The sequence below is a fragment of the Corvus moneduloides genome, chromosome 17 (assembly GCF_009650955.1).
Source record: "Corvus moneduloides isolate bCorMon1 chromosome 17, bCorMon1.pri, whole genome shotgun sequence".
Taxonomy (NCBI): domain Eukaryota; kingdom Metazoa; phylum Chordata; class Aves; order Passeriformes; family Corvidae; genus Corvus; species Corvus moneduloides.
The window spans coordinates 2,615,613-2,635,865 of NC_045492.1; the positions used below are offsets into that span (position 1 = coordinate 2,615,613).

Below are 20,253 nucleotides of genomic sequence, written 5' to 3' on the forward strand. Positions count from 1 at the left end.
GAGCAGGCAGCAGCACTCCTGCCTGCTCCCTGACCTATCCAGCTCCAGAGCTGCCCAGGCACCTCCCTCACCAACACTGCACAATTTCAGTTCCTGCGTTTGGTGCTCCTCTGCTGGATTTGGGATTTCTTCTTGGGAAATCAGAGAAGCCAAGAGGACAACAAATGTCCCAGTCACACCAGCCTTCCTTGCTGCTGAACCACACCAACTCCCCACTGAAACTACTGACAAGAACTGAACTGAGGGGATGTAGAGGCTGGGAAGCAGCTGCCAGAGCTTCTCTGCAGCACCTGGCCCAGAGCTGACACTGCAACATTGCCTCCTGCATGCATCACAGCTTTCCTGTGTGACCCTGGACAGGTCACCTCACCCAGCCCTCAGTGCCCTCACTGAACACAGGGGTCACATTTAACTGTTCACAGGGATTGACTTATTGATGTCTAAGGCACTCAGAGATCCCTGAATCTGGGGAAAAACCATGAACAAACACTGTGGAGAGAACAGCACCCAGAGAGAAGAGCCAACACACACACACACGTTCCCACACACTGACTCCACACGTGAGGTCCAGGGTGTTTATAATGTTGTAGTACAGACACGGTGATCTTTCTACTGAGAGAGACAGAGAGAAGATACCAGACATAAGTCAATCAGGGTATTTCTGAACAGTGTTCCCAAAGGATATCAGGATGAACTTGCTTCCACTAGGAAGGATGTTTGCTCTCAGAAGGGCCACCCAAATACTGGGCAATACAGCTTTTAGGCCAGAAAAACCACAGATGGGACAGGCTGTGATTTGCAAAGCCACCTGATTTCAGCAGCTCTGTTTGTTGCAAGTTTGCATGGTCCTTCTTCTTACCCTGATTCAGGGATCTTTGTCTTTCTTGCCCTAAGCTGACCCGTGGTGCAGAGGGACAAGAAATAATGGAGCCACTCTCTTCATGCCTTGTAGGCATCAGTGACTTCCAAGCAGTCCTCTGCCCAAGGATGGGAAGAACCAGTGGAGATGGAAGCCATTCTCTCCCATATCCATCTACCTCCCCAGAAGAGCTTTGGTCTTTTCCACAGGGATGAATTTGAGCACCAAATCAGACAGCGCCAGCAGCAGCCCCCAGCCACACAGTGGCTCTGGGCATTGTCACTCCGAGGTCTGGATGTACACAGGGACAGCCAGCATGGTGCAGGGCCCGTCTGAGGCCGTCTGCAGCTCTGCCAGAGCCAGGTTGGAGGCCATGCTGTTGGGCTGCCCAGGGACCAGCTCCGAGTCAGCAGCTCCCGACCCGCCAACCACGATGGACAGGACGGCGTCCGACTCCTGGAAGGGCTCTTTGTTGGGGCCCCCCTCGGGGGGGCTCTCCCCGGCAGCGCCGTCCTTGAGCTCGGGCAGCCCCAGCGTGCCGGGCAGGGCCAGCCCGGCCTTGCGCCCGCGTGCCACCCGCTTCTTCTGGGCCTTCCTGAGCTGCAGCTCCTTGTCCTTGGGCGAGCCCAGGCGGCACTTGTGGTCCCTCATGTACTTGTGGCGCGTGAAGCCCTTGCTGCACGTGGGGCAGCGGTATTTGTAGTTGCCAGTGTGCGAGCGCTGGTGCTCCACCATGTGGGCGCGGCGGCTGAAGGACTTGTTACAGTACTGGCACTTGTGGATCTTCATCCCTGCACAGAGAGTTTAGTTAGAGACCCAGCCATCCCACCAGGGAGAGCAGGACAGCTTCACCTCCTCCTCCAAGGAGATGCTCCTGGATAAAAGGGAAGAGACATTGTGCCTCACACAGCAAAGCGTGGGTGGCTACAGCTTGAATGTCTGTGTTTAACCATTGATTTCACCCTTTGTTGAGTCATACAATGTCCGGAGCTGGAAGGAACTCACAAGGATCACCCAGCCCAGCTCCAGGCCCTGCACAGACACCCCAACAACCCCAGCCTGGGCATCCCTGGCAGCGCTGTCCAAACGCTCCTGGAGCTCTGGCAGCCTCGGGGCCGTGCCCATTCCCTGGGGAGCCTGGGCAGTGCCCAGCACCCTCTGGGGGAAGAACCTTTCTTTCCCTGATACCCAGCCTGACTCTCCCCTGGCAGAGCTCCAGTCGTTCCCTGGGTGCTGTCCCTGGTCACAGAGAGCAGAGATCAGTGCCTGTCCCTCCACTGCCCCTCAAGAGAAAGCTGCAGACTGGAAATAAATATTCTTGCCTCAAGAAAGAGCATTAAAATATCACCAGAAATACATGTCAAGTAATTGTGATGAAAATGCAAAACAATCTTGAAGTATTGGTTTTTTCCAAGTGTATTTAGTAAATAAAGAGATTTTCACTTTTTTTCCGCTACAAAATATGGGAATGTACACTTGGAAACAACCCATAACTACACTATCAGCCCATCCCATCTGATCCCACTCTGCAGGGCTTTGGGCACAAGGAAAGACTTCCAGTTCTACCCCAAGAGATAAAAGTCTGATTGTTCCCTAGGGCATGGGAATAAATTACTAGTCTTTATCAGGATTGGGAGCATAATTTTTGGAACACAGAGAGAAGGGAATCAAATCCCATGAGATCTCCTTTTGCATGTGGGATGGGACTGGGGAGGAGTGGAGAGAACACTCTGGATATTCAGTTGATAGCAAATAGACCAAATAATCCAGCTCAGCTTCTGAGTGTCACCAGCAGGCCTGCCTACAGATTATATTGTCTTAGAAAACAGCCCAAAGCTTAGACATGATCCTAAACAGACCCTCACTTAAACAGGCCTGCAGCAAAACAGAGAGAAAAAATCTAAAGCTAGTAAATGATTCTTATTTCTCAGGCTTAGTCCTTCTGTCACATGCTCCTGCAGCACCACAGGGAATCCCAGTCACTGCATTCCCAACCACTCACCTGAATGGGACAGAATGTGAGCCTTCAGCTTGTCAGGCCTGTTGAATTCTTTACTGCAGCCTGTGTGGCTTCTGGAACAACAACAAATGCTGGTGAGATGTGGGAATCAGCTGAGGAGCAATGTATGAACAGATCCCAGATCCTAAAGAGATCCATGACCCTTCTCCTCAGCAGCACCCAGATGTTCATCTCGGTGCAGCCTCAGCAGGAGTTCCACTCTTTCGGCCTTTCTGGGGAGGGGCAAGGAATAAACAGGCTGCCACAGGGACATGTGGCTTCTCCTGTATTGCACATGGTCTGTGCCTCACTATAAATCCTCCCAAAAGCAGCAAGTTCAAGATCCCAGCTGGAGACAGAAATATCTTGGAAGAAGGTACAAGGTGGCTGGAGCAGGGAGAACAGCCAGTCAGTCTTGGCTATCTCAGAAGGTCCATGGCTGAGCCACGGATTTGGGGTGCACCTTCCTAAACTCTGGCTTGTATATGTTGCCAAGTGCTGTGTTGTCCTGTGTTGCCAAGTGCTTTTGGAGACATGGCAGTAAGTGAGAGTCCATCATCCAGGCAACCTCTGTGGTCAAATAATGCTCCTTCTATTTCTAGTGCTCCCCCAAGCCTCCCATGAAGGCAGGAGTTATTTTACAGGGCTAATGAACCAATGAAATTATGTGGCCTTACAGGAAGACAGTAACAAAGAATTGGGACTCTTGGGTTCCCAGTTCAACAGCACACAGCATTCCAACCTCCCCAAGCAGCAGTGGCTTGGTAGGTGCCACAGTGTCCCCTAGGATACCTGCAGGAGACATTCCTTCCATCCCAAGCCCCATCCCAAGCCCCTTCAGACACGTTGTCATGTGCAGACACACTACGTACGAGAAGGGACATTTGTATTTCTTGAAGGGCTCGTGGATGAGCATGTGGCGCTTGAGCTTGTCCTTGCGATTGAACGCCGCGTCACACACTGAGCACTTGAAGGGCTTCTCACCTGGGGAGGAGAGAGACCAGGGGTCAGGGACAGTCCAGCCACACAGGCTGCTCTAGCCATGGACAGGGCACCAGGCCAGCTGTGCCACACTATAAACTTGCCTAAACTTCACTGCCCAATGGACAAATCACACAGAATCACACCAAATTAACTAGGTTGGAAAAGACCTTTGAGAACTTGACCTATGACCTAACACCACCTTGTCACCAGACCATGGCACTGAGTACCACGAAAAGACATCCAGTCTTTACTCAAACACCTCCAGGGATGGTGGCTCCACCACTTCCCTGAGCAGCCCATTCCTATGCCAAATCACCCCTTCTGTGAAGGACTTCTTCCTAATGTCCAGCCTGAAATTCCCCATGTGCAGCTTAAGGCTGTGTGCTCTTGTCCTGTCGCCGGTTCCCTGGGAGAAGAGACCGACCCCCACCTGGCTGCATCCTCATATCAGGGAGTTGTAGAGAGTGATAAGGTCTCCCCTGAGCCTCCTTTTCTCCAGGCCAAACAACCCCAACTCCCTCAGCCGCTTCTCAATAAAACATTAAATGGATGGGTACAACCCATGCTGCACACTGCTCCTGCTCTCCAGGACCAAACTCCTTAGTTCTGCCACCACAGCAAGTGGGGAAGCCACCTGTGTCCCCCATTTCTAACTAGTGCAGTGCTGGGCACGAGGCTGAACCAAACCCATTGATCTGAAACCAAATTACTACAAATGACTCAGCGCCAACTCTGTCACTCCCGCTACCAGGGCACAGGGTAGCCAGGGCTGTGGCACAGAGGTGACGAGCACTGGGAGCAGGGGAGCCGTACCCGAGTGGATGTGGGCGTGCAGCTTGAGGTAGTGCTCCCGCCGGAAGAACTTCTTGCAGATCTGGCACTTGAACTTGCTGCCCCCGCCGTGTGTGGGGATGTGGCGGCGCAGGTACCGCTCACAGGGGAACACCTGGAACACACAAAAACACGGCTCAGAGCCGGCACCACGCACCGGACATCGTGGAGCTGGCATAGGAGGTGTAGCCTGGATAGAAAACATAAGAATCATGGAATGGTTTGGGTTGGAAGGGACCTTAAAGATCATCCAGTCCCAACACCCCTGCTGTGGGCAGGGACACCTTCCACTAGCCCAGGCTGCTCCAAGCCCTGTCCAACCTGGCCTTGGACACTTCCAGGGATGGGGCAGCCACAGCTTCTCTGGAAAACCTGAGCAAGAAGCTCAGTCATTGCTTTCCCAGGAAGGATGCACTGCGAAAACCATCAGGATATATAAAGAAAGTACAGATACAGCTTCAAAACAAACCAACAAGAACTCAAAACAAAAAAAAAAAGCCAAAACTTTCTTAAGAAACACATAAGCTGAAACCTTGCTGTCAAGTATGTAACACCACAGAGCTGAGGACCAGCTCCCCAGAAGGATGCCCAGTATCCCACCAAAGCCAGCAGTAGGATGGGTTGGGCTGTTGCAGTGGGGATCCTGCAACATACATATATCAAACCAGGAGTCACGCCGAAAGGAAATATATACGGACAGACAGATTCTTGATAGCTGTTTCAGAGAGATGTTTATTTCTCCAGCCGCATGGCCGGAGCTCTGCCGAGGAACTGTTCCAGTCACGGGACCAAGGGTCCTTCTGCCCGCGCAGGGAACACAAACCAACCAATGGGAACGAGGCTGAGCAGGGGCAGGGAAACCCCGTGTCTGTGCCCTCAGGGCCCCTCTCCCAGGGCTCCATGGCAGGGGAGGGACCCCAACACCGGGCAAGGAACCCCAGGAGTTCCTACATTCCCCACAGAGTTAACTTCACTTTCTGCTTCCTCATAATCTGTTATTCAAGGCTCCTATTCATGGAGCCAAGGGTTCCCCTCAGAGCCCTTGCCAGGTGTCCAGGCCCGGCTCAGGCCATGGTCAGCACTCACCTTCTGGCAGTGAGGGCAGGGGAAGTTGTGCGTTGCTGTCTGCAGATGGTGCTCCAGGGCTTCGGGGGTGGAGTATTTATTGACACACTTCACACACCTGGTGCAGAGAGAAAGGACACAGCCTGTGAGCAAGGCTCCTGCAGCAAACCCCACACTACAAGCAGACCTACCCAGCCCAGCTACCTTCCAGGGTGATCTTTGACAGGGTTGATACAGAGAATAACCACTCAGGTGCTCTAAAACCTCAGCAACCCATATGCCAGCTCACACTCACACTTAGCATCCTTCAGAGAGGGAAATGCTGGAAAACTGGGTGGAGAAGCCTTTAAATACGAGTGCACTTCCCACAGGCTGCCACGGGAGCACCCAGACCTGAGCACATATTCCACATTGCTTCCTCATGCACACAAGCCCTAGGTAAGGACTTCACCTTACTTCAAACACCTCCTTCCACCTTCATTGCTTGAAGACACCAGGTCCCAATGAAGGAGCTGAGAGGGGGGGCAAAGCATGGCAGGAGTGACACATCCTGGCAGCATTTCTGCCAGAGGGCTCTGCCAAAGCTGACTGACAGTGGGCACTGGGGACAGACCATCAGCAGTGAGGACAGAGGCACTCACACCCTGTTCCTGCTGTGAAACCCCTTCTCCTTAGGTCGGACTAAAACCTCAAGCACAAGCCAGGCTCTGATCTCAGGGATCCCCACCAAGAAGCTGCAGAACAAAGCTCTGTAGAGCAAGGATAACCAAAAACCATGGTCTAGGCAAGAATTAGCAGGTATTTATTCCATGAAGCTCCTAAGTGACTCCAGTATCTCCTGGGTTTCCTACTCTTCCTGAACATCTCTATGGGCATTTCAAAAGCTCTGTGGAGCTCCTTGTGGAACGCCTCACACTTTCCCTCCACACTAGTAGAAAAGCTTTCCAAGGAACAGACCCTTTTGCAGCAAAGGGATAGGAAATTTTTTTCTGGGCACAGCTTTTACAACCCACAATCCCTTTGCTGTGGGTGAAGAATGAGAGAAAACAGGCTAGAAAGGGCTTCCCTGGGTCTCTGACCCAGCCCAGGGCAGGTCAGCCGTGCCCACTGGTGATAAGAGGAATTGCACTGATGGGATCTTCCCACATACCCAATCCCAGCTTTTCACTGTCATTCAAAGAGACTCCCTGCATTCAAAGTACTTGACCCTTGCAGTCTGGTGGAGGGGCCCCCCCATGGGCCACCTGGATGTCCAAAAGCACCACGGCCACTGGACACAGGGCCCTCTGTCCCCTCTAAGGTCCCACCAAGCATGCTCTGCACCCACTCACTCCTACAAGCCTTGTGAGCAGCGATTGTACTGTACTTGTACACGGCCATGTCCTTCTTGGGGCTGTGCTGGGGCAGCAGGCTGTGCGAGTACTGGTGCACGCCCAGCTCGTACAGTGAGGGGAAGTCCTTGCTGCAGAGGTGGCAGCGGTAACTCAGCTCCTCCTGGTGGCTCTTGATGTGCTCAAGGAAGGACTCCAGCTTCTGGAAGGTCTGGGCGCAGGTCTTCACCACGCATTTGTACACCTGGGAGAAGGGAGAGCAACTGGAGAGGCTCACCATGGAAACAACCAGGGAAAATCCTCTGCCAACAGGCAGAATTGCCTTCCTTTCTGGAAAGAAACACAGACTGTAACCACTTGAGTGGATGGGACCACAACACCCCACAAGTGATTGTCCCATGACCTGAGAGCTGCCACCTACGCCGAAAACTTCGGATTTCATAGAATCATAAAGGTTGGAAAAGACCCCCAAGATCATCAAGTCCAATCGCTGAGCAAACACCACCTTGTCAACTAAAGCACAGCACCAAGTGCCATGTGTAGTCATTTACTGAACACTTCCAGGGAGGATGACTGCACCATTTCCCTGGACAGCCCACCCCAATGCCTGACAACCCTCTCAGTGAAGAAATTCCTCCTGATGTCCAACCTGAATCTCCCCTGGCACAGCTTGAGGCTGTTTCCTCTTGTCCTGTCCCTTGTGGGAACAGAGCCTGACTCCCCCCTGGCTGCCCCCTCCTTTCAGGGAGTTGTGGAGAATCAGAAGGTCCCCTCTGAGCCTCCTTTTCTCCAGGCTGAGTCCCCCCCAGCTCCTCCTCTGCCGTACTCTCTAGACCCTTCCCCAGCTCCGCTGCCCTCCTGTGGACATGCTCCAGCACCTCCATGTCTTTCTGGAAGCGAAGAGCCCAGAACTGGACACACTTCACTTCTTTGCATCCTCTCCAGCCACCCAAACCTGCTTGGCTGAATTCTCACTCAGCAGGGTAGAGACAGAGGAGTTTTTCAAAGCCACCCAGACCACACAGCTACAACCCCAAGAGCTGAGCTGCATGTGAAGAACTGGCAGCTCTACAGAGCAAAAGGCTCAGGATAGACCCTGGTAACTGGTGCATTATATGAAGCCAATCCCAATCTTGCTGCCCACACAGGCACCCTCTGTCCCTACCTGCTCATTCTTGTGCTGTGTCATGTGTGATTTGAGCTGGAAGTAGGTGTTGAACTTGCTGGGGCAGAACTGGCACTGGTAAGAGCTGTCGATCAGGACAACCTGCTTGGCTTCCAGCTTGCCCTCCTCGTTCTCCTCCAAGGGGCTCAGATCCTGGGGCGGGGGCACCGCATGGCTGGAGGGCTGGGGCAAACCTGGAGAGAGGGAAAGTCACAGCCTGCCATGAGACAGCTCTGAAAGCTGCTCTGCAAGCACCATGCTGCCAAGGACACACCAGGCCAGGCTCTTCCTTTCAAAGACAGACTCTTCAGATCAAATGAATCTCACGAACAGGGTCATTTTAAATTTGTTGACAGATTATTAAGGGCTCTGACTACTCCATCTTCCCCTTCCTAGCCCATTCTCTTTTTCCTGTGCTCTTTGGAGCAGTCAGAGAACAGGCTTCCACCAGTGAACCAGAGCCAGATTTACTCCCACCACTGGCAGAAGACAGGAGATAAGCTCAGCCAGTAGCTCACAGTCCATAATGCCTACAAAGAGCAGCTCCAGTTGTCCCTTGTCCTAGACATGACATTGTCACTGCATTCCCTCCCCTACCAGGACTGGGGCCAACAGCAGAAAGAGGATCCAGACACCAGCAAGGAGCTCTTCTGTGCCTCAAGTATTTACAGGTGGCCACTGTGGCCAGATCCAGCCTGGGCATGACCTGCACAGTGCAAAGCCAGAGCACTGGGCTATTCTAAAGCAGCAGCTGTCTGTCCTCTAGACCAGAGCTGTCAGGTGTGGCTCGTGCACTGCCAAAGTTGCACTGCCAGGGAGTGAGAAGGGGAAGACCCCTTACCCTGTTTATGCACATACTGGCACAGAGTTTGGAGCCACTTTCTCCACCAGCACCTGAACCCACCATGGGGGTATGAAAGGATGCAGCTTCCAGCTGGAGCTGAGCAAATGCCACTTAGTGTGAGCTGCTAAACACCACCAAGGAATGCAAACAGCACACACAGCTCCCCTCCCTCCCTGTGTGGGGGTGCAGAGACCTGCAGCCTCCTCACACCACTGCTCTGCCCCACACACACCATCCCCAGGCAGCAAACCTGTGTTCTCCTCGTCCTCAGGCTGGTTGGGGTTCAAGGCCATGACCTGCACAGTGATGGAGTTGCGGGAGATGGTGCAGCCCAGCCCTGGAGGCCACACTTTATGAGTCTGCATGTGCTTCTTCACGTTGGACTTCTGGGCAAAGGCTCGGCCACACACGATGCACTGGAAGGGCTTCTCACCTGTGTGACTGAAGGAGGAGGCAGCAGGTCAGCATCTGGTGGAGAGAGGAGGCAGCCCCCAGGCAGGGCCCATGGGGGGTGGCTGCCAAAGGACAGTGCTGGGCACTTGGTTTAGCAGATCACACCTGGGCCTGCCAAACAAGGGCTTTGAGACCTGAGTCACCAGAGGAGGTGGATTGTGAGAGGCCTGGGGAAACAAGGCTGGTGCACAGACAAAACACCTGGGGTCTGGGAATGACGGGGCATCAAAGGAAGAAGCAGCAGAGGAAAACAGCTCTGCAGCAACATCAGGGCATTCAGTGCCAGGTCTCTGCACAGATCTTGGGGACCTCATCACTTTCTCAAGGGTATAAGCATTTCTTCCCTGTCACCCTTCTCTCTCCAGCACACACCTCTTCTAGCTTGCAAACCCCTGATCTGCCTGAATTTGCTCTCCTCTGTCCATAGTAAGGTCTTTCTACTCTGCCCTTCTGCTTCAAGAGAAAGTGAAGAGTCCAGGCTGGGAAGGGGTGCAAAAACCACCACTTGTTTCTTCCCATCTGTTCTGAGTCCAGCTGACTCCACTGGGGGAAAAAACTCTACAGATTTCAGCTTCCTCCTGCCAGGGAAATCTCTCTGATTAGAGCCCCCTGTATAGACACTGAGCTTGGCTTACACCTTGCTAACAGCAGCAAACAGGAAGGCTGCAGCTTGCTAGGGAGGGAGAGAAAAGAGAAATGCAGAGGCAAGCAGTGGGAATGCTGCTACTCCAATGATCAGGTGACAAGAGGTTTGGCTGTCAAGGTATCATCAGCAAGGAAAATGAGCCTCCAGTCCCAGCACATAATCAGCATGATTACATCCATGATACAGTGTTCGCTCCAGTCACTGGGGAAAAGGTATCCTGGGGTGAAAGGGATGAAGAATCCCTCCCATTGCAGCACAGATTCTGGGACATAACAAACTGGACTGCACAGACTCCCTCAACAGAGCTGTACCCCGCCTCCAGCGCAGCCACTCTGCTGTGTCCAGGGTAGGGCACTGTTACCTCCTGATGTGCTGCTGCAGGTCGAAGTTCTTGGTAAAGGCCTTGTCACAGTATGTGCATTTCAGCTTGGGGGACTTGGGTTTGCCTAAAGGGAAGAGCACACACAAGAATGAGATCACATGGCACAGCCCTGTCCCCACTGCTTCACAGGGCCCTCACCCCAAGACAAGACTGTTCAGGACCAAGAATAAAGAGCTTATGGAAAGATAAGATCTGCCTGGTCAGACTGGGGAGTGGTTATGGGCACAAACATTCATTTAACAAAGCCTGAGCCAACTCTACAAATCCTGAGCAGTGTACTCTGGTGGGGCAGGGCATCCCCCTCAGGCAACAACCACTGCCTTCCAGGGACCTTTCCAGCTACAAAGCACTAACCTTAAAGGCACTTTGGGCATTGGGAAAAGGTACAGCATGAGTGAGAGGAAGGGCCTCAGCTCTGGTTCTGCTGTGAACTCACCAGGTTACCCGTCAGCTTCATGCAGGGCATTGTGTTCCCCCTCCAGAGCTGCACAGCCAGTGCCACCCCTCAGGGCCTGGGGAGCCTGGGGCTTGGCCACCCAGCTGGGACAAGCACAGTGACCCACAGGGCAGGAGCTGTAAGGGACTCACCTTCCTGCAGCCCAGCTGGGACAAGCACAGTGACTCACAGGGCAGGAGCTGTAAGGGACTCACCTTCCTGCAGCCCACCCTCGTTCTTGCAGCGGTGAGTTTTGGCAGCGGCAGGGGAATCAAAGCCAACCACAGAGCCTCCTCCTGCACTGCTCAGGGGCGTGGGAGCACTGGTGCTCTTGGCCTTGAACCCCTGCTTCCCAGGGCTGTACACAGAGGGAGAGGGGTACACAGGGCTTTCCACACACTGGCTCGGTACCTGTGAGAGGGCAATTCATCAGTGGAACAGGTTTGCTACAGAGTTATACCATACCCTAACCTCCATCTCCACCCACACTAGGCTGTAGATGGGTTTTCTGCCTTCTGCCAAACTGGATCAAATTTCTGGTTCACCAGTCCAACAATGTGTCTCTAACCAAAACTAACACCCTGCACAGTGTGAAACTCTCCTGCTGAACATCAAAAAGCATCCAGAAGCTATTACAGCAGGAACAGGACAGCAAAGAAACACTCTGAGGGAGCTGTCTTGTCCCTCATCTATGTCTCATGCCTGGAAGAGTTTCTTATCCCTCTGGAGCCGGTTACCAGAAGGATCACTGCTGACCCTGTGGCAGGTCCTGCTGCCTGCCCTGGCAGGACTGCAGAAGGCAAGGAAGGCACAAGGAAACTCCAGGTGCCAAAGCATGGCTGTTTATGTCAGCATCAAAATTAGGAAAGGGCACTTAGAGACAGTGATCAGTCTGAGGTGATAGTTTGAGGGCGTTTCTGCTGCCCACCCTGATAAATTAACACAGACCACTACTTATCCAACATCCCCATCCATTTCTGACCACTGGAACTTCCAGTAAATCCACCTTGCCATTCTTTAGCAAAAGCCACCATGTTAAGCTCATTGAGATTTAGACTGAATTTTTCTCTCCACATAAGCCTGAACCGTGCAGTGTGGTGCTCTGTGCTTCTACAGAAGGTGAGCCCCTCACCTCAACTCCCTCTCACTCCCAACATACGCAGGTATCCCTCAGCCAAAAACAAATGTTCAGATCTCCTAAACCTGTGCCAGTCCTCTGTCCCTCTTAGCTGTTTCTCCTGTTCTCAGAATCCCCATCATCTTACTGATCTCCTTCTGTTTGCTACTTTCTCCCAGAGAAAATAATTGTTGCCAAATAACCTAACCCATCTTCCCACACTATAATTCTATGTCCCTCAAGGCCAGATTGGATGGGGCTTGGAGCAATCTGGTCCAGTGGAAGGTGTCCCTCCCTAAGGCAGGGCATTGAAACTGGATGAGCTTTAAGGTCCCTTCCAACCCAATCCATTCTGTGATTCTCTGAGGACACATCCCTAGGAGCAGCCCCGGCCTTACCTCCATGGGCGGATAGGGCTGCATGCCCAGGGTCTGGATCTCCACGGTGCTGGATGCTGCCATGGGAGCAGGAGCACTGTACACTTCCACCACCCCGCTGCCGGTGCCAGGCTGCCCAGGAGCCCCCATGCTTGGGGGGGGAGGCGGAGGCTGAGGAGGGGGTGGTGGCGGGGGCGGCGGTGGAGGGGGGGGCTGGGACAGGTAGCCAGCCCCAGCGTGCATACTCATGCTGCTCTGCAACCAGAGAGACACACAACACGTTGGAAATGCAGCAGCCAGGAGCTGGAGGGGCTGCTCCCTCACACACATTCCAAATCCCAATCTGCCTGCAGGAACAGCGGTGATGTCTCTGCACAACACAGCACATCCAGCTGGCAGGTTGGACCAGACTGTGCTGGAGGCTTGGCATGACCCACAGGTACACACTGCCTCCTCCAAAACACAAGCTCTCAAGCCCCACTGCTTTTATTGCTTTGTTTTTAAAGCTTTTAATCCTTCTGGTTACAAGGAATATTTTCAGAGCATGGAGAGTGTGTACAGGCCAGCCAGCGTGGAGGGAGCCCAAACAACCCTCCCAGGAGAAGAACCCATGGAGTAAGCTGACAAGGGCCCTGGAAGCCAATCACTATATGGGGGCTCAACAAAAAGCTGGAGAGACCACATGACAAAGATGTCAGCATCCAGCAAGTTTGCGAGCAACACCAAGCTGTGGGGTGCAGTCAACACACTGGAGGGAAGGAATGGGGCATCCTGAGGCATCTGGACAGCCTTGAGAGGTGTGCCTGTGTGAACCTCAGGGAGTTCAACAAGACCAAGTGCAAAGTGCTGCACCTGGGTGAGGGCAATCCCAAGCACAAGTACAGGCTGGGCTATGAATGGGTTGAGGGCAGCCCTGAAGGGAAAGACTTGGGAGGGCTGGTGGATGAGAAGCCCAACATGACCCAGCTGTGGGCACTTGCAGCCCTGAAAGCCAACCATGTTCTGGGAGGCACCTCAGCAGTGTGGGCAGTATCTCTGGAAGTGTTCAAGGCCAGGCTGGACAGAGTTTGGAGCAACCTGGTCTAGTGGAAGGTGTCACTCCCATGGCCATGGGGCTGGAATTGGGTGAGCTCTACCCATGACTCCCTGGATCCACACGTGCCCCTTACCTGCACTGGGGGCTGCACAGATGGCATGGGCTGGTTCAAGGAGGTGAACGCAGACATGGCTGACATCAGCACCTCGTCACTGACCAAGATGTTCCCCTGCACCAGGGTCTGAATCAAAGGTGATGGGGGAACTGTGATGTATGTAGAGATTTGCTGAAAGAAAAGATACACTGTTTACCAGCAACAGGACAAAACAATACCCAAAAACCAATGACACTGCTTTTTACAGAACCTCAGGGTCTCTGCTTTCACAGCCTCCGGTCAGCAGTGAGCACAGCAATTATCTGCAGCTTCCTGCTGAGTCTGTGGGAGTTTCTAGCTCCACAAATGTTCTTCAGAAAGGCAGAAAAAAATGTCACAGCGGCTCAGAAAGTGGCCATTGGCTGCAATTCAAATCAGGGGTTATTAAACAAGATCTGCAGGACAAACTGGTCATGGACAAGTTCAGGCCTTTCCTGGGTGCTTGCCCCAGCAAGGGAAGGTGGAAAATTCAGGGAGAATGCTCTGGCTGCAGACAGTAAATGTCAGGCTCATCTCTTCAGACCGGACTCAGGTTATAGCAGGGCAGGAAGACTGTTGAATTTTTTGGCTGGAAACAACTTGTGTTTTCAGTCCTGGGAAGAAGCACCATCCACTGGAACTACATTAATTGGAAAAAAGAAGCTGGTTTGAAAGTACTTTTGGAAGCCTCAACTGCAGGCACATTACATGTCATACACCAGGGACTCACACTGGAGAATTCTCTAGGGAATGATGAGAATTACTCCAGAGGGGATATTCCCCCAACGTTCATCACACCACGTTACATGGGCTTATTTTCAGGAATGAGGGAAGGGATGCAGGGATGAAGCTGCTCCTCTTCTACCCATGAGCCAGACCACAGCCCAGGGGACAGCAAGAGCCATGCCCTCCTGAGCAATATGAAAGTGCACCCAGGCTTGTGGCCAGTGACACTGGGGCTGGCTGCAGCACAGACACAACATGAAATCCCTTCTGTCCTGTCCTGGAAAAAGGCTGTCAGACAGACATTCCTGCTGGAGGACACCTCACTGCAGAGACCCCACTTGAACCACGGGGTGAAAAGCCAACAAAGGAACAACAGCTGAGCCTCCTAGAAAAGAGCTCAGTCATGAGGCACCACTGGATCTAAAAGCCTCACCCCGATTCCCCCCCAGCCCCAAATCCCAGCAGCAGAGCAGCAGAGCCTGTGCCTCCAGCACGGTACCTGCCGGCCAGCACTGGGAGCCTGCTGCACCGAGGTGATGGATGGGGTGTACACGCTGTTGGCAGCCAGAGACACCGAGGAGAGGGATGGAGCACTGCCCTGGCACTGCTCTCTCTTGTGGGTCATGAAGGCAGGCAGGGAGTTGAACTGCTTCTTACACTTCCCACAAAGGAACACGTCTTCATCATCTGCAGTGAAGAAGAGCAGAGCTTCAGGCCTTCTCCTGCATTCCCCAGTGCTCCACTCAGCAGACACAATGTAGGGTGTAACAGGCACCTTTGGATCTCAGCACCTCAAGGACATCACCATCAGGAGAGATCAGCTGCAAGGGCCAAGCTGTCCGCCCTCTCCAAGCCCAAGTTCTCCCTAAAGACAACTGATGGGATTGAGCCCATCTTAGCCCTGCTCCCATACACAAATCCCACTGTTTCCCTGGGACACACTAATCCCACTGTCTGTCTTCTCATCCCAAAGACAGGAACAACCAACCTTTCTCCTGTAGCACTCTCTGCTTTTAGTCAAAGCAGCTCCTTCCAAAGCATCAGCATTATGCTGGCTGAGGCACATTTTATTACTCAGGTTGCAGAAAGCACAAGAAGTACCTTGGGTAAGGGCACAAAGTCACTGTCAGCTTGTGTCCTAAAGCCACCCCTCCACAACACTGCTGGTTTTTGGCACCTCTGCTTGATGTTAGAAGCAGAAAGAAGACAACCCAGTTACATGTCCCAGCTGAAATCTGCAGCGTTAGCAAACCACGCACCATTTGCACTCCATTCAGGCAGACTCACAAGGCTATTCCTCCTGTCTGAGTCAGCCTGAAGTTGACCATTTTTGGGGACACAGACTGTAACTCCTTGGGGGATAACTCCACATCCAGCCAGCAAGTTCTAGTCCAGCACAGTGAGGGACCACCTGCATGTAAATGACCAGTTCCCATATTCACTCATACAGAGGTGCTCCAGGACTGGAGCACTTGAGCATCTCCAGAGGAGGAGTGGATATTAAATAAAAGAAGTGAACAGTAACAAGGGCTAGAGGTGGGGGCAGTGGCTTCTCCCTCCCTTTGTGCCTTTATTGGAAGCTCATGGTCAAGTCTGTTGTCATGACCACCTCCAAAAACATGACTGCTCGCTTGGGCACTTGTCCCTTCCTTCCTCCTGCTCTGTCTGGTCTTGCTGAGGGCACACAACACTCGTAGCAGCACCTTACACACTCGGCCCGCCTGCCCCTCTCCTCTCTCCCAGTGCCACCAGGACTCACCCATGGGCTGGATGGTGGTGGAGGAGTTGACATTTGGAGCAGACGGATCCGTCACACCTCCTTGCCCATCCAGTAAGGACTGCACAGCCAGCACTGTCTGATTATCCATTCCTGAAAGGAGACACAAGCATGGATGGTAAACTGAACACAGCCAAACAGGGAGTGTTTGGGCACTGGGAGCTCTCTCCTGAGCCACTCTCCAGCTGCTGCTCTGTCCTCCCAGAGCCACTCTCATCCTCTCACCCTCTACTCCACAGCATCAACTACCACACAACAGCAACACTCCCACCTGTCTTCATAATTCCTTTGGTGCAAAAAGGGAAGGGAAGAAGGGCAAGGAAAACCAAAAGAGATTTCAGGCACTTGCTTCAGAGAGGAAGGATGCTTATAACACAGGTATGAAAAGAGCTGAGAATGTCACAGGGAATGTGGGGATGTCACAGGGCAGAAGCCTGGGTGGATGCAGCACAGACACTGAGCTTGGAGCAGACAAAATCCTTGTGTGCAGCAGCTCTCCCAGCAGCAGTGTCACAAATGCCTCCCTGTTTTCAAGGCCAGCATTCCCAGATCCGATCAGACACAGGGCACACACGCCCAGTCAGATTTGTTGTTAGAATCAGCTTGCTTGCTTTGGCACAAACATTTTTCACTATAGCTAAAATGTTGGAGACTGGGACTGCACATCTAGGGAGACAACCTGGCCAGCAGCACATGACTGTCGATTAAGCAGGACACACTCTTTCTTTTTAGAAAGCGAATGTAAAGACACAAAGGACAATCTGATTTTGGAAGAAAAATACCAGAATGGGGTGATTTTTATGTATCACTCCTTCCTACCACTCTTTTATGACACAGAATCCACAAAGGAAGCAAATGGCATGGCCAGGTTGTGTGTTACACCTTGTGGACTAAGGGAGAGAAGAAAGGTGGGGGGGGTCTTAGGTGGTTTTTCACTTCCAGATCTTTGCAAGACGAAACTGCAAAGCTCTGAACTCAGAATTATGTGCCACAGGAAAGGAAAATCAATCTGTCTGATCACTTCAAAGCAGTGAGGCGAGGACTGTGCTGAGATGAGGAGAGGTTGCCCAGCAGCAGGAAGGACAGTGAAGCACCACAGCAGATCACAGCTCAGCAGGAGCATCCACTACCCCAAGTTCCTCTCATAAAATTTTTCCTGAATAACTGGAATGTTACCTTTTTGATGGGGAATACCCATATAATCTACAGCCTTTTAAAGATACCCTAAATACTCATTTCTGCTGCATTTCCAGTGTGAAGAACGTCACATTAAGACTCTGTGAACACCTTTTTCATCCTTTCACTGAGAAGAGGTTGCAAACCCTGCCCGTGTCCCTGTGAGAGAGCAGAGCACCATCCTCCAAGGGCACAGGCAGCTGCCTGGAAGGCAGCAGATCCCACTGCTACATCACACACTCCCATCAAATTTCCACCAAGCCTATGGGAAGCCTTTCACAGATCACAGAGGCACAGCAAAGCTGCAGGTCCAGTTCTGCAAGCCTTGGCTTGCAGGGAGAGCTGGAGCCAGCCCTGCAGCTCAGCCCCGCCGGCAGAACGCCACTGGAACACTCCCGGGAGGATCACCTCACTCCAGCCAAAGCCCTGCTTTAAAACACACCTCCTCCTGCACAAGTAACCTCTGGCCAACTGCAAAGGCAGCACTGCAGGCTTCTGACAGCACAGCCAAAGCAGAGAGTGACATGGAGCAGCCCTTCTCCAGTAAAAATAAGCTAAAAGGAAAAGAAGGATCAAAAATTCAGGTGAAGTATAGTATGGGGATAGCAAAGGTTGCACAAACAGTCCCACTCTTGATGTGCCTGACAACTGGGTTTCCTTCTGGCACAGTCAGATCTTCCAAGGAAAAAAGCCACAGTTGCCTTGATCCCACTAGGAGGAAGAAGCCTGAGGAGAGGCCAAGACCTGAACACAATGATGCAGCAACATTGTCAATGTTGCACTCAGCCTCTTGATGGAGAAAAATCGCCCACGGCAACAGAATTTATCTGGCAATTCAGAGTCCCTGCACTTCACTGAGTAACTGCACAACACCACACTTCCCCAGAGGGAAACCCCTGAGGTCATGGTTAGTGACCAGTGAAGACAAGCTGGCAGTTACTCGGTTACATGGATGCCACTCACAGAAATCCACAGACTCCAGGAGAAAGCTCTGGATCGATCCTGCCCTGCCTACAGCCAGCACCAGTCTGCAGGATGCTCTTCACAGTCATGGAACTTAAAAAACCCAGCTAGCTCCCTCTCTCCTGGCAGCAGCAGGAGCTGAGGTGCCCAGAGCCTGACAAAACCAAGATGATTTGGGGAAGCCAAGATAAAAGCAGAGGACTACTGATCCGTGCTTTCTTTTTTTTCCCCTTTCAAATTTCTCTCAGCTGGAGATGGAACAAGACTGTCCATGTCACCCAGGTGCTAATTTGCCCTTGTGATAAAGTCTTTTTTTCTGACAGGAGCACCAGGTACTTTAGTGACAGGTGAAGATGCACCTGTGCCCTGCAGCACTCTGAGACCAGGCTGCTCTAAGAATGCCAAGTCATCATCGACTTGTAATCCAATCAACAAGACAAAACAAACAAGCTCAGACACTAAAAGCTGCCAATTGCTGTGGGCTTAAAAAGAAACCCACACTTCTTTAATTACCTAAAAAGCTTTGCTGTCCTGAATGCTGCAAGGAAACTCACACAATGAGGAGCTGATTGCAGAGAGGAAATAGGGACCTGATTCTACACAGGGCGCTAGCAAATGCACCAAGTAACCTGACAAAATAGAGAAAAATATTTATCCTCTGCTCCTCTCTCTGCTGCTGTGGTCACAGGTGATTTTCGAAAGCACAGGTGACAATCCCAGTGCCAGGCTTTCCAGGCAGTGGTGCCTCTCCCATGTAAAGGAAAATACATCTGTAACCCAATTTAGGAAATCAATGCCTGTGAAATAGCTTCTCTCCAAAGAGGCTGACCCCTAGCCCAGCGTCAGACTGCCACAGCTTGGCACATCCTCCTCAGATGGCACCTGGCTGTAACAGTGTCCCAACACTAAACTGAGATGTATTTCATCACCCACCCATTCACCCACACAACAGGCACTGCCCAGGCTGTGCCGAAGAGCACAGTCACCCCTCAAAATACACATGCACCCACCCAGGCGCTATCCCTGGGGCTGGCACGGAGCGTGGCACAGCAGTGGGACCGATGGTGTGATCCCTGGGGCGTGGTGAGGATGTGGGACCCCAGCATGCAGGGACACGGGAGGCACAGGAATGATGAGAATGCCCTGGGGATCGGTGGGGCTGTTTCCTGAGCACAGAGACGGGGGTGATGGGAATGCCCCAATGTGCAGGGCACAGCGACAGGGAGAGGATGAGGTGCCCTGGAGCACCAAGAACAGGATGGGTATGGTGTGTCCAGAAGCACCAGGCACAGGCACAGGGTAGGGATGAGGTGCCTTAGAGCACCAAGCACAGGGGCGGGGAGGGAATGGGATGCCTTGGGACATGGGGCACTGGGGCAGGGTAGGGATGCGGCGCACCGAGCACAGGGCCCGCGGTTAACGAGGGCTATACCCGGTGCACAGAGCACTGCGACGGGCGGTGCGGGGATGCCGCGGCGCACAGGCAGGAGGTGGCACAGGGCCGGGGGACCGGAGGTGCCAGAGGTGCCGCAGAGAGCCGGGGACGGCGTGGCGAGCCCCGGGCTGCGGTGGGGGCTGCCGGCGGGGACTGCAGCTGCGTCCGCCGTGCGGGCAGCGGAGAAGCAGCGCGGGAGACAGCCCGGGGCTACCGGGAGCGCCCCACGCCGCGCCGGGCCGGGCCTCACGGGGCGGCCCCGCCACGGCCCCTCGTCCCGCGCGGCGGCGGCGCTGAACAGGGGGAGCTCAGAGGAGCGGGGGTCACGCACCCCGGCTGTCGCCGCGGCCCGGGCGCTCCCGGCGCGGCCCCGGTCTGGCCCCGTTACCTTCCAGCGCCTCGAAGATCGCCTGCGCCATCTTGGAGCGGCGGCGGCAGCGACGCCGCCAGGGGGCGCCCGCCGCCCGCTACGGGCCTACAGCGCGGGAGGGGTGGGGGAGGCCCCGGGGGCGGGGGGG

At 53.3% G+C, this 20,253-nt stretch overlaps 1 protein-coding gene across 2 annotated transcripts; it reads right to left on the bottom strand.

The window, feature by feature from the left end:
* Positions 1 to 561: 561 nt before the first annotated feature.
* Positions 562 to 20,228, bottom strand: ZNF341 (zinc finger protein 341). 2 transcript variants are annotated; one of them, XM_032126708.1, is made up of 15 exons: positions 20,124 to 20,228; positions 16,144 to 16,254; positions 14,884 to 15,071; positions 13,659 to 13,811; positions 12,511 to 12,744; positions 11,211 to 11,406; positions 10,539 to 10,623; positions 9,329 to 9,519; positions 8,235 to 8,428; positions 7,105 to 7,313; positions 5,760 to 5,856; positions 4,656 to 4,788; positions 3,731 to 3,842; positions 2,862 to 2,932; positions 562 to 1,650 (listed from the first exon to the last, which is right to left on the bottom strand). In XM_032126708.1, the coding sequence occupies exons 1-15, from the start codon at positions 20,152 to 20,154 to the stop codon at positions 1,139 to 1,141; spliced, it is 2,517 nt and encodes an 838-aa protein (XP_031982599.1). In that variant the 5' UTR covers positions 20,155 to 20,228; the 3' UTR covers positions 562 to 1,138. The 2 variants fall into 2 exon arrangements, with proteins under 2 accessions (XP_031982599.1, XP_031982598.1); XM_032126707.1 differs by having other exon boundaries at positions 20,067 to 20,169.
* Positions 20,229 to 20,253: the final 25 nt, after the last annotated feature.

Bases quoted from the DNA above. Each gene is read 5' to 3' on its own strand.
- ZNF341 (XM_032126707.1), bottom strand. From the start codon at position 20,154: ATGGCGCAGGCGATCTTCGAGGCGCTGGAAGGTAACGGGGCCAGACCG. The intron at 13,812-14,883 runs GTACCGTGCTGG...CTTTTCTTTCAG, and splicing joins CTCCCAGTGCTGGCCGGCAG to CAAATCTCTACATACATCAC. The intron at 8,429-9,328 runs GTTTGCTGCCTG...CCCTCTCTCCAG, and splicing joins TGAGGACGAGGAGAACACAG to GTTTGCCCCAGCCCTCCAGC.